Source organism: Bufo gargarizans, chromosome 6 (assembly GCF_014858855.1).
Source record: "Bufo gargarizans isolate SCDJY-AF-19 chromosome 6, ASM1485885v1, whole genome shotgun sequence".
Taxonomy (NCBI): domain Eukaryota; kingdom Metazoa; phylum Chordata; class Amphibia; order Anura; family Bufonidae; genus Bufo; species Bufo gargarizans.
The window spans coordinates 7,002,064-7,014,528 of NC_058085.1; the positions used below are offsets into that span (position 1 = coordinate 7,002,064).

General features: G+C 51.6%; 1 protein-coding gene across 1 annotated transcript in view; it reads left to right on the top strand.

Moving 5' to 3' along the window:
* The window catches only part of LOC122939905 (ABC-type organic anion transporter ABCA8-like), a 322,317-nt gene that overhangs the window by 238,371 nt on the left and 71,481 nt on the right, over window positions 1-12,465 (top strand). Inside the window, 3 exon segments of the mRNA XM_044296113.1 lie at window positions 3,338-3,475; window positions 5,377-5,487; window positions 6,236-6,406. Coding sequence (XP_044152048.1) covers window positions 3,338-3,475; window positions 5,377-5,487; window positions 6,236-6,406 — 420 coding nt within the window.

Sequence of the window (12,465 nt, forward strand, 5' to 3'; positions counted from 1 at the left end):
GGAGGGGGGGGGGGGGTTGGGGGGGCGCGCACACTGGCCCCAATGCTATTATTACAATAGAGGGAGGGAGGGAGGGGGGTGCGCACACTGGCCACCAACGAGTTAACAACAGGGGAGGGGGGGCCCACTGGCCACCAATGAGTTAAAAACAGGGGGGGGGTCTGCCCCCTGCTGCCTGGCAGCACCTGCCAGGCAGCAGGGGACAGTCATGTACACAGTTTTTTTGTATATTCTAACCTGAAGCGTCTCCATCACCATGGGAACGCCTCTGTGTTAGAATATACTGTCGGAAGTGAGTTTCACGATGTAGCTCATATCCGACAGTATATTCTAACATAGAGGCGTTCCCATGGTGATGGGGACGCTACAAGTTAAAATATACCATCGGATTGGAGAAAACTCCAATCCGATGGTATAACAGAACTCCAGACTTTACATTGAAAGTCAATGGGGACGGATCCGTTTGAAATGGCACCATATTGTGTCAACATCATACGGATCCGTCCCCATTGACTTGCATTGTAATTCAGGACGGATCCGTTTGGCTCCGCACGGCCAGGCGGACACCAAAACGACTTTTTTTTCATGTCCGTGGATCCTCCAAAAATCAAGGAAGACCCACAGACGGAAAAACGGTCACGGATCACGGACCAACGGAACCCCGTTTTGCGGACCGTGAAAAAAAACGTCCGTGTGCATGAGGCCTTAGGGCGATGATGGAAGAGGAGGTGGCCCAGGAGGAGGAGGAGGAGGAGGAGGAGGAAGAGGGGTCATTTTTAGCACTTTCAGGCCAGTCTCTTCGAAGTGACTCAGAGGGAGGTTTTTTGCAACAGCAGAGGCCAGGTACAAATGTGGCCAGCCAGGGCCCACTACTGGAGGACAAGGAGGACGAGGATGAGGAGGAGGTGGAGGAGGATGAGGATGAAGCATGGTCACAGCGGGGTGGCACCCAACGCAGCTCGGGCCCATCACTGGTGTGTGGCTGGGGGGAAAGGCAGGACGATGACGATACGCCTCCCACAGAGGACAGCTTGTCCTTACCCCTGGGCAGCCTGGCACACATGAGCGACTACATGCTGCAGTGCCTGCGCAACGACAGCAGAGTTGCCCACATTTTAACGTGTGCGGACTACTGGGTTGCCACCCTGCTGGATCCACGGTACAAAGACAATGTGCCCACCTTACTTCCTGCACTGGAGCGTGATAGGAAGATGCGCGAGTACAAGCGCACGTTGGTAGACGCGCTACTGAGAGCATTCCCAAATGTCACAGGGGAACAAGTGGAAGCCCAAGGCCAAGGCAGAGGAGGAGCAAGAGGTCGCCAAGGCAGCTGTGTCATGGCCAGCTCCTCTGAGGGCAGGGTTAGCATGGCAGAGATGTGGAAAAGTTTTGTCACCACGCCACAGCTAACTGCACCACCACCTGATACGCAACGTGTTAGCAGGAGGCAACATTTCACTAACATGGTGGAACAGTACATGTGCACACCCCTCCACGTACTGACTGATGGTTCGGCCCCATTCAACTTCTGGGTCTCTAAATTGTCCACGTGGCCAGAGCTAGCCTTTTATGCCTTGGAGGTGCTGGCCTGCCGGCGGCCAGCGTTTTGTCTGAACGTGTATTCAGCACGGCAGGAGGCGTCATTACAGACAAACGCAGCCGCCTGTCTACAGCCAATGTGGACAAGCTGACGTTCATAAAAATGAACCAGGCATGGATCCCACAGGACCTGTCCATCCCTTGTGCAGATTAGACATTAACTACCTCCCCTTAACCATATATTATTGTACTCCAGGGCACTTCCTCATTCAATCCTATTTTTATTTTCATTTTACCATTATATTGCGAGGCTACCCAAAGTTGAATGAACATCTCCTCTGTCTGGGTGCCGGGGCCTAAATATATGCCAATGGACTGTTCCAATGTTGGGTGACGTGAAGCCTGATTCTCTGCTATGACATGCCGACTAATTCTCTGCTGACATGAAGCCAGATCCTCTGTTACAGGACCTCTCTCCTCTGCCTGGGTGCTGGGCCTAAATATATGACAATGGACTGTTGCAGTGCTGGGCTGACGTGAAGCCTGATTCTCTGCTATGACATGCAGACTAATTCTCTGCTGACATGAAGCCAGATTGCTCTGTTACGGGACCTCTCTCCTCTGCCTGGGTGCTGGGCCTAAATATATGACAATGGACTGTTACAGTGGTGGCTGACGTGAAGCCTGATTCTCTGCTATGACATGCAGACTGATTCTCTGCTGACATGAAGACAGATTCTCTGTTACGGGACCTCTCTCCTCTGCCTGGGTGCTGGGCCTAAATATATGCCAATGGACTGTTGCAGTGGTGGCTGACGTGAAGCCTGATTCTCTGCTATAATATGCAGACTGATTCTCTGCTGACATGAAGCCAGATTCTCTGTTACGGGACCTCTCTCCTCTGCCTGGGTGCCGGGGCCTAAATATCTGAGAATGGACTGTTCCAGTGGTGGGTGACGTGAAGCCAGATTCTCTGCTATGGGACCTCTCTCCAATTGATATTGGATAATTTTTATTTATTTTATTTATATTTTAATTCATTTCCCTATCCACATTTGTTTGCAGGGGATTTACCTACATGTTGCTGCCTTTTGCAGCCCTCTAGCCCTTTCCTGGGATGTTTTACAGCCTTTTTAGTGCCGAAAAGTTCGGGTCCCCATTGACTTCAATGGGGTTCAGGTTCGGGACGAAGTTCGGATCGGGTTCGGATCCCGAACCCGAACATTTCCGGGAAGTTCGGCCGAACTTCTCGAACCCGAACATCCAGGTGTCCGCTCAACTCTAATTTGAAGGCATTATCTGAAAAAAAATATATATGTTTAATGGATGGAAATGTATTGTCTCACGCTTCCATCCACCCATTATGCTACGTTACTCACTCCTGCAAAAAAAAAAGAAATGCAGAAACGTAAACGGTGACAAACTGAGCCAAAAGTGCGCACTTTAAAACTATATTTGCCAAATTATAGTCTATGGGTACGTCAAGCCGATACGCTTCTATATTTTTTTTGTCTGTTTACAAACGTAACCACTTGATGTACAGCAAAAACGAGAAGCGAACAGCCCCTTATTTTTGATGCAGAACTGATCTCTGACGAAACAGACACAACCTGATGCAAACTGCTCAAAATAACGGATCCGTTTTTTGGTTTTTTTACCTGTTCCTCTGACGGATCAGAAGAACGGAAAGCTAAACAGTGATGTGAACTCGGCTACATAAGCCGGAGAGGTGCTCCTGTTGTCGGCAGCAGGGGGCGCTCTGTACACAGAATCAATATTTCCGTTCCTTTATTTCCAGAGTTACCGCTTCAGGATCATTGGAAATCCGCGAGCGCAGAACGGACTGCCGGTGCTGGTGAATATTCTCAGTAACGCCTTCCTGAAGAGCTTCAGATCCACAGAGAAGATCGAAATCTGGACTAAGCCCATCCAAACTGTGAGTCCTGATTATATACTGTAATACGAACTCCTACGATGACTCTGTTCACAGAAGCCACAACGCTCTGCTAGATCGGACACTAATGGCGCCCCTGTGGACCCCTCTGGCTCTGGCTTATAATGGGGTCCATCAGCGTTGCCATGGTTTCTACCATTTTAGAGCAGCATGCCAATCTGACAGAAGTGTGAACAGAGTCAAATATAAAAGCCACCGACTTGTTCTCTTCTCCCAACTTGATTTCTGGTGTTGACCACATTTTTGGCTGACATTACACCCCCCTCAGGTTAATCTAGGTAAAGAATGAAACGTGGAGCGCAGACGTATCGCGGCGTATCCAGGCAGCCATTCACAAGTCATGTAAAGCTGTGATAATAGTGTTTTCACTACAGTTACTGTCACTTTAAGAGGCACCACATGCTTCCTGGTTACACACGCGGATGAGGTGCAACCTCTTGGCAGTTTCACACGAGACGGCACAAATTCTTATTGTTAGAAATAATCAAATAAATGGAACCCTGGATAAATGAGGTCTCCTTCCTCCTCAGGTCCCCGCTCTTCTTACAGAGGTCTATGTTACTTCAGACAGTCTCACACCACAATGCCAATATTTGCAGTGCATATGGTGGCCACTTCACCTGACCACAGCAGGCCCTGATCTGAAGGGCTCTGACTCTTTGTCACTGACCCTTTACCTCAAGGGTTCCTCTTGTTTCAGGACGCTCAGACCACTCCTAAGGTCTGCTCCACATTCTCTCCCTCCAGCAGTGGGTCAGCATTTACACCTGGGCCCTGATCTTGAAGAGCTCCTGCTCCACCACCGCTGTCTGCTCCACCAAGCCTAGCCTGCAGGGCAACCAGACGTCAGAGTAGCTATCTCATTGACCCACAAAGACAGGGATTCCAGCTAAACCCCCAACTACGACCTCCCCAAGCACAGCACCACTTACCACAAACCACTCAAGTTGACTATCCCTATGGCCCCAGTAGTTTCTCCAGAACTAAGCACTCAGGCTACCGCTTCTATGGCGGTGCACACAAGACACTAGGCTCACCTCCGCGGCCTTCTTCAGACCTGTACTGGTCACTTACTAGATCACTGTCTACTACTTGATCCATGCATCAGGCCCTCCTTGACCGCCAGGCCCACATCACTACTCCCAACCTTCAGTCTGCCACTTTACTATGGCCTCCAGTCTCTCCCACAGAAGGAAAACCTCACTTATCCCTGTGAGCAGATCCCAGCCGATGTGTCTCACAGACCCACAGCACTCAGGTCCAGTATCTCACAAGTCACTCACACTCTTTGTTGGTGCCAGGACACTTCCTGCAGACTCTGCTCTGTGTGCAGCAGGTCCTCCTGGCACACTGCATGGCAACCACAGGTCCTCCTGGCACACCGCATGGCAACCACAGGTCCTCCTGGCACACCACATGGCAACCACAGGTCCTCTGGGCACACCACGTGGCAACCACAGGTCCTCTGAGCTTACCGCGTGGCAACCACAGGTCCTCCTGGCACACCACATGGCAACCACAGGTCCTCTGGGCACACAGCGTGGCAACCACAGGTCCTCCTGGCACACCATGTGGCAACCACAAGTCCTCCTGGCACATGTGGCAACCACAGGTCCTCCTGGCACACCGCATGGCAACCACAGGTCCTCCTGGCACAACGTGTGTCAAATCCTGACACTGCCATCTGCAACAGTGACACCTAGTGTCCGCAATGAATACTACATCACCAGCACAACGTACACAGAGCAATGCATCAATGTAATAAATGAAGTCTGTTCAAAGACACATGTCATCCTTCGTTGGTACCTTGAGGGGGGAGTATAACAACCCCCCTCCTTACAAGTCCATGGACCCGGACCCTGATTGTTTTTCTGTCTTTGTAGAATCAGAATTACGACAACTATTACATTGTTTTAGCTGTTGGCATGCTGTTCATGTATTTCGCATCTGGTCTCGCCCCCCATTTTGCGATGAGCAGTGTCCAGGACTATAAGGTGGGTATAAGCCTGTAACATCTACTCAAACATGGACCATTCTGGGATGAACCTGCATAAAATAGAAAGTGCATTGCGTAACGTATCCTATTTTACTCTAGCTACATCCAGAGCTGCCTTCACACCTGGGACTGACAAACATACTGTACTCAGGGTTTTGCAGAGTTTTGAATACAGCTCTGGGTGTGACTGTAGTATATTACATGATGTCAATAGCTGTATTTGTTACCTGTGATGTGAAGTTTGCTACACACACACACACATTGTCTAGCAGACTTCTGAATGCTGCTCTGGATGTGACTTTAGCACTCTTCACTTCCAGAGTTGCAGTAACACTTATGTTTGCACCTTGCTAATGCCCCCAGGGTCAGCTGACTTCTGAACGCTGCTTTCTTTATGACTATAGTATAAAATGTGATGTAACATCGCATACTCTGGTCACACCCAAAGCTGCATTCACATCTCTGCAATCTGCCACTTGGAATCCTTCCGCATTGCACTGATAGATATGCCCAGGATCGGGCAGACTATGTCGACATCATTTCTAATACACAGGTCACATACAGATCTGCATTTGTGGGTGCAGTGAATTATGGGATATTACACCAATGCCAGGTGTCACAGAGCAGTCCTAGTAGATGGGGCCCATGTGTGGATGGTGGTTAGAGGCCCTCATCTCCAGGGATGGAAAGGGCTTTGCTATGTTTGCAGTCTACTGAACCATCGGCTCTATTGCCGTTTCTTTCAGATCAAGGCTCGTTCTCAGCTGCGGATCTCCGGCCTCTTCCCATCGGCGTACTGGTGCGGACAGGCCTTGGTGGACATCGCCCTCTACTGGATGCTGCTCTTCCTGATGATAGCCATACTGTTTGCATTCAACTACAAAATAATTCTTGATTTCTGGGAAGTTGCACTGCTGGTAAGTGTTACTCTGTGTGTTCATACAGTAGTATGTACGGCTGACCCTGCCAGATGTGACCAGCTGAATGGAAATGGAGCATTACACAGACAGCCCATAATGTGCATGGACCTGCCAATCATAGCAGTGAGAGCAGTTCTTTGGGGTTCTGAACTCTGCTACTTGCTCTGTATGCTGCAGATGGCTCCTGTACTCTGCCAACACCTCCTGTACTCTGCTGACAGCTCCTGTACTCTGCTGACAGCTCCTGTACTCTGCTGACAGCTCCTGTTCTCTGCTGACAGTGCAGTACGCCAGTCCCTTAGGGTGAACGAATGTGAGGTCACGGGGTCAGTTAACAGACCGAGGGTTGCTCTTAGTACTCACAGTTTGTAGGATACCCCGGGCAGGCGTACAGCAGTGATGGAGAGGCTGGCACATAGATCCTCTGGGGCACTCTCTGGGTATAGGGACCAGGCCTGGTGGTAGGTGAGGTGCCCTGGGTGTTGTAAGTTTAGTGTGCCGGTGGCAAGATCCCTTATAGTTTGTGACGCCAGTGTCGGTAGCGGTGGCACACCGGTTTGTTGGAGGAATAATGGAGGTACACACGTTTGTAGTGAGCTAGAACTCCTCTTTACTGAACAGTTCAACTATGTACAAGCTTCAGACAGTTCCATATGAAAGATGTTGGCAACAGGCAGGCATCACATAAATGGCAAGCAAAAATCCTTGCAAGATACTCAGAGGGAATAACACTCACAGATCAGGCTGTACTTTCTTCAGATCTTGTCTGGCTTTCTCCAAGGCCCGTATGCCCTATTGCTGGCTTTATCCTTGAGTAGGGAAACCTTCCTGTGGTATAAATCCTCTTGCTGTAAATAACCTTCTGCCCTTCAGCTTTCTACTTGACTGGATAAAATTGGCTCTGCTCTGTACTTTTGCAAGATGCAGGATCACTTCAGGAGGAAACTTCTTCTCCTGGACTAGACTGGACTCTCCCTTTCCTGTCTGGACCTGCCTATATATACTACGGGGTTCCCTAGCTCCCTCTACAGCTTAGGAGGAGGAACTACACCCCTAACAGGCCTGGTACAGGAGATAACATGAAAATACACATTACTATGCAATACAAAATACCATTCTCCCACAGGAGGTGGGGGCAACATGACCCTTAGTAGTGCCCGCCTTTACGTAGTGTGACACTACAACAGCACCTGTACTGCTAATGGTTCTGGTACTTTTCTCACACCTCTTGTACTCTATACTATACCCTGCCAACACCTGCTGTACTCTGCTAAACCTCTTGCACTCTACTGAGATTTCCGATACTTTGCTGGTGGCTCCTGTTCTCTGCTGGTGGCTCCTGTTGTCTACTGGTGGCTCCTGTTCTCCCTGTTGTTCTCTGCTGGTGGCTGCTGTTCTCTGCTGGTAGCTCCTGTTGTCTGCTGGTGGCTCATGTTCTCTGCTGGTGGCTTCTGTTCTCTGCTGGTGGCTCCTGTTCTCTGCTGGTGGCCGCTGTTGTCTGCTGGTGGCCCCTGTTGTCTGCTGGTGGCCGCTGTACTCTGCTGGTGGCTGCTGTTTTCTGCTGGTGGCTGCTGTTTTCTGCTGGTGGCTGCTGTTCTCTGCTGGTGGCTGCTGTTCTCTGCTGGTGGCTGCTGTTCTCTGCTGGTGGCTTCTGTTGTCTGCTGGTGGCTCTTGTTGTCTGCTGGTGGCTCTTGTTGTCTGCTGGTGGCTCCTGTTGTCTGCTGGTGGCTCCTGTTCTCTGCTGGTGGCTCCTGTTGTCTGCTGGTGGCTCCTGTTCTCTGCTGGTGGCTGTTGTTCTCTGCTGGTGGCTGTTGTTCTCTGCTGGTGGCTGTTGTTCTCTGCTGGTGGCTCCTGTTCTCTGCTGGTGGCTGCTGTTCTCTGCTGGTTGCTGCTGTTCTCTTCTGGTGGCTCCTGTTCTCTGCTGGTGGCTGTTGTTCTCTGCTGGTGGCTCCTGTTCTCTGCTGGTAGCACCTGTTGTCTACTGGTGACTCCTGTTCTCCCTGTTCTCTGCTGGTGGCTGCTGTTCTCTGCTGGTTGCTGCTGTTCTCTTCTGGTGGCTCCTGTTGTCTGCTGGTGGCTGTTGTTCTCTGCTGGTGACTGTTGTTCTCTGCTGGTGACTGTTGTTCTCTGCTGGTGGCTCCTGTTCTCTGCTGGAGGCTTCTGTTCTCTTCTGGCGGCTCCTGATCTCTTCTGGCGGCTCCTGATCTCTGCTGGTGGCTCCTGATCTCTGCTGGTGGCTCCTGTTCTCTGCTGGTGGCTCCTGTTCTCTGCTGGTGGCTCCTGTTCTCTGCTGGTGGCTGCTGTTCTCTGCTGGTGGCTGCTGTTCTCTGCCGGTGGCTGCTGTTCTCTGCTGGTGGCTGCTGTTCTCTGCTGGTGGCTCCTGTTCTCTGCTGGTGGCTCCTGTTCTCTGCTGGTGGCTCATGTTGTCTGCTGGTGGCTGTTGTTCTCTGCTGGTGGCTGCTGTTCTCTGCTGGTGGCTGCTGATCTCTGCTGGTGGCTGTTGTTCTCTGCTGGTGGCTGTTGTTCTCTGCTGGTGGCTCATGTTCTCTGCTGGTGGCTCCTGTTCTCTGCTGGTGGCTCCTGTTCTCTGCTGGTGGCTGCTGTTCTCTGCTGGTGGCTCCTGTTCTCTGCTGGTGGCTGTTGTTCTCTGCTGGTGGCTCATGTTCTCTGCTGTTCTCTGCTGGTGGCTCCTGTTCTCTGCTGGTGGCTCCTGTTCTCTGCTGGTGGCTCCTGTTCTCTGCTGGTGGCTCCTGTTGTCTGCTGTTCTCTTCTATTCTCTGCTGGTGGTTCCTGTTCTCTGCTGTTGGCTCCTGTTGTCTGTTGGTGGCTCCTTTTGTCTGCTGGTGGCTGATGTTCTCTGATGGTGGCTCCTGTTCTCTTCTGGTGGCTCCTGTTCTCTGCTGGTGGCTGTTCTCTGCTGGTGGCTCATGTTCTCTGCTGTTCTCTTCTGGTGGCTGTTGTTCTCTGCTGGTGGCTGTTGTTCTCTGCTGGTGGCTGTTGTTCTCTGCTGGTGGCTGTTGTTCTCTGCTGGTGGCTTCTGTTCTCTGCTTGTGGCAGCTGTCTCTGCTTGTCGCAGAAGTTTTACTTACTCTGGTGATGCGCAGTCCAAGTCTCGCGAGGTAAGTGATTACGTCGTGCGGAGGTCCCACGCGCAGCGTCAGGAGATAGGCGCGGCCTCTCTGAGCTTCGTGGTAGGTGGTGTCTTCTTTGCTTTTTCACGCCAGGCGAACACAACTATGGCGCAACGATAATCCAGTCAGCTTAGGCGGCCATCTTGCAACATAATGCTGTCAATTCACTGACAGCAAGCGGTGACTCAGAAATCAGAAAACCGTCCACAATGTACAGTTTCACACCGCGTTTTTTCCGCAGTTCTTTGGCCCTGAAATTTTCAAATAAACAGATAGGGCATTTATCACTTAGTAGGCAATTATGGCACACAGTTCAGATTCCACTATGGCGTAGAAATATTCGCATCCAGTTCGTGACACCAAAATATGCAGTACGCCAGTCCCTTAGGTCACAGGGTTCAGTTAACAGACCGAGGGTTGCTCTTAGTACTCACAGTTTGTAGGATACCCTGGGCAGGCGTACAGCAGTGATGGAGAGGCTGGCACATAGATCCTCTGGGGCACTCTCTGGGTATAGGGACCAGGCCTGGTGGTAGGTGAGGTGCCCTGGGTGTTGTAAGTTTAGTGTGCCGGTGACAAGATCCCTTATAGTTTGTGACGCCAGTGTCGGTAGCGGTGGCACACCGGTTTGTTGGAGGAATAATGGAGGTACACACGTTTGTAGTGAGCTAGAACTCCTCTTTACTGAACAGTTCAACTATATACAAGCTTCAGACAGTTCCATATGAAAGATGTTGGCAACAGGCAGGCTTCACATAAATGGCAGGCAAAAATTCTTGCAAGATACTCAGAGGGAATAACACTCACAGATCAGGCTGTACTTTCTTCAGATCCTGTCTGGCTTTATCCTTGGGTAGGGAAACTTTCCTGTGGTATAAATCCTCTTGCTGTAAATAACTTTCTGCCCTTCAGCTTTCTACTTGGCTGGATAAAATTGGCTCTGCTCTGTACTTTTGCAAGATGCAGGATCACTTCAGGAGGAAACTTCTTCTCCTGGACTAGACTGGACTCTCCCTTTCCTGTCTGGACCTGCCTATATATACTAGGGGGTTCCCTAGCTCCCTCTACAGCTTAGGAGGAGGAACTACACCCCTAGCAGGCCTGGTACAGGAGATAACATGAAAATACACATTACTATGCAATATAAAATACCACTCTCCCACAGGAGGTGGGGGCAACATGACCCTTAGTAGTGCCCGCCTTTACGCAGTGGGACACTACAACAGCACCTGTACTGCTAATGGTTCTGGTACTTTTCTCACACCTCTTGTACTCTATACTATACCCTGCCAACACCTGCTGTACTCTGCTAAACCTCTTGCACTCTACTGAGATTTCCAATACTTTGCTGGTGGCTCCTGTTCTCTGCTGGTGGCTCCTGTTGTCTACTGGTGGCTCCTGTTCTCCCTGTTGTTCTCTGCTGGTGGCTGCTGTTCTCTGCTGGTAGCTCCTGATGTCTGCTGGTGGCTCCTGTTCTCTGCTGGTGGCTCCTGTTCTCTGCTGGTGGCTCCTGTTCTCTGCTGGTGGCCGCTGTTGTCTGCTGGTGGCCCCTGTTCTCTGCTGGTGGCCGCTGTATTCTGCTGGTGGCTGCTGTTTTCTGCTGGTGGCTGCTGTTCTCTGCTGGTGGCTGCTGTTCTCTGCTGGTGGCTGCTGTTCTCTGCCGGTTGCTGCTGTTGTCTGCTGGTGGCTCTTGTTGTCTGCTGGTGGCTCTTGTTGTCTGCTGGTGGCTCTTGTTGTCTGCTGGTGGCTCATGTTGTCTGCTGGTGGCTCCTGTTGTCTGCTGGTGGCTGCTGTTCTCTGCTGGTGGCACCTGTTGTCTACTGGTGACTCCTGTTCTCCCTGTTCTCTGCTGGTGGCTGCTGTTCTCTGCTGGTTGCTGCTGTTTTCTTCTGGTGGCTCCTGTTCTCTGCTGGTGGCTCCTGTTCTCTGCTGGTGGCTGTTGTTCTCTGCTGGTGGCTCCTGTTCTCTGCTGGTGGCTACTGTTCTCTGCTGGTGGCTCCTGTTCTCCCTGTTCTCTGCTGGTTGCTCCTGTTCTCTGCTGGTGGCTGCTGTTCTCTGATGGTTGCTGCTGTTCTCTTCTGGTGGCTCCTGTTGTCTGCTTGTGGCTCCTGTTCTCTGCTGGTGGCGGCTGTTCTCTGCTGGTTGCTGCTGTTCTCTTCTGGTGGCTCCTGTTCTCTGCTGGTGGCTGTTGTTCTCTGCTGGTGGCTCCTGTTCTCTGCTGGTGGCACCTGTTGTCTACTGGTGACTCCTGTTCTCCCTGTTCTCTGCTGGTGGCTGCTGTTCTCTGCTGGTTGCTGCTGTTCTCTTCTGGTGGCTCCTGTTGTCTGCTGGTGGCTCCTGTTCTCTGCTGGTGGCTGTTGTTCTCTGCTGGTGACTGTTGTTCTCTGCTGGTGGCTCCTGTTCTCTGCTGGAGGCTCCTGTTCTCTTCTGGCGGCTCCTGATCTCTGCTGGTGGCTCCTGATCTCTGCTGGTGGCTCCTGATCTCTGCTGGTGGCTCCTGTTCTCTGCTGGTGGCTCCTGTTCTCTGCTGGTGGCTGCTGTTCTCTGCTGGTGGCTACTTATCTCTGCTGGTGGCTGCTGTTCTCTACTGGTGGCTCCTGTTCTCCCTGTTGTTCTCTACTGGTGGCTGCTGTTCTCTGCTGGTGGCTGCTGTTCTCTGCTGGTGGCTCCTGTTCTCTGCTGGTGGCCGCTGTTGTCTGCTGGTGGCCCCTGTTCTCTGCTGGTGGCCGCTGTATTCTGCTGGTGGCTGCTGTTTTCTGCTGGTGGCTGCTGTTCTCTGCTGGTGGCTGCTGTTCTCTGCTGGTGGCTGCTGTTCTCTGCCGGTTGCTGCTGTTGTCTGCTGGTGGCTCTTGTTGTCTGCTGGTGGCTCTTGTTGTCTGCTGGTGGCTCCTGTTGTCTGCTGGTGGCTCCTGTTGTCTGCTGGTG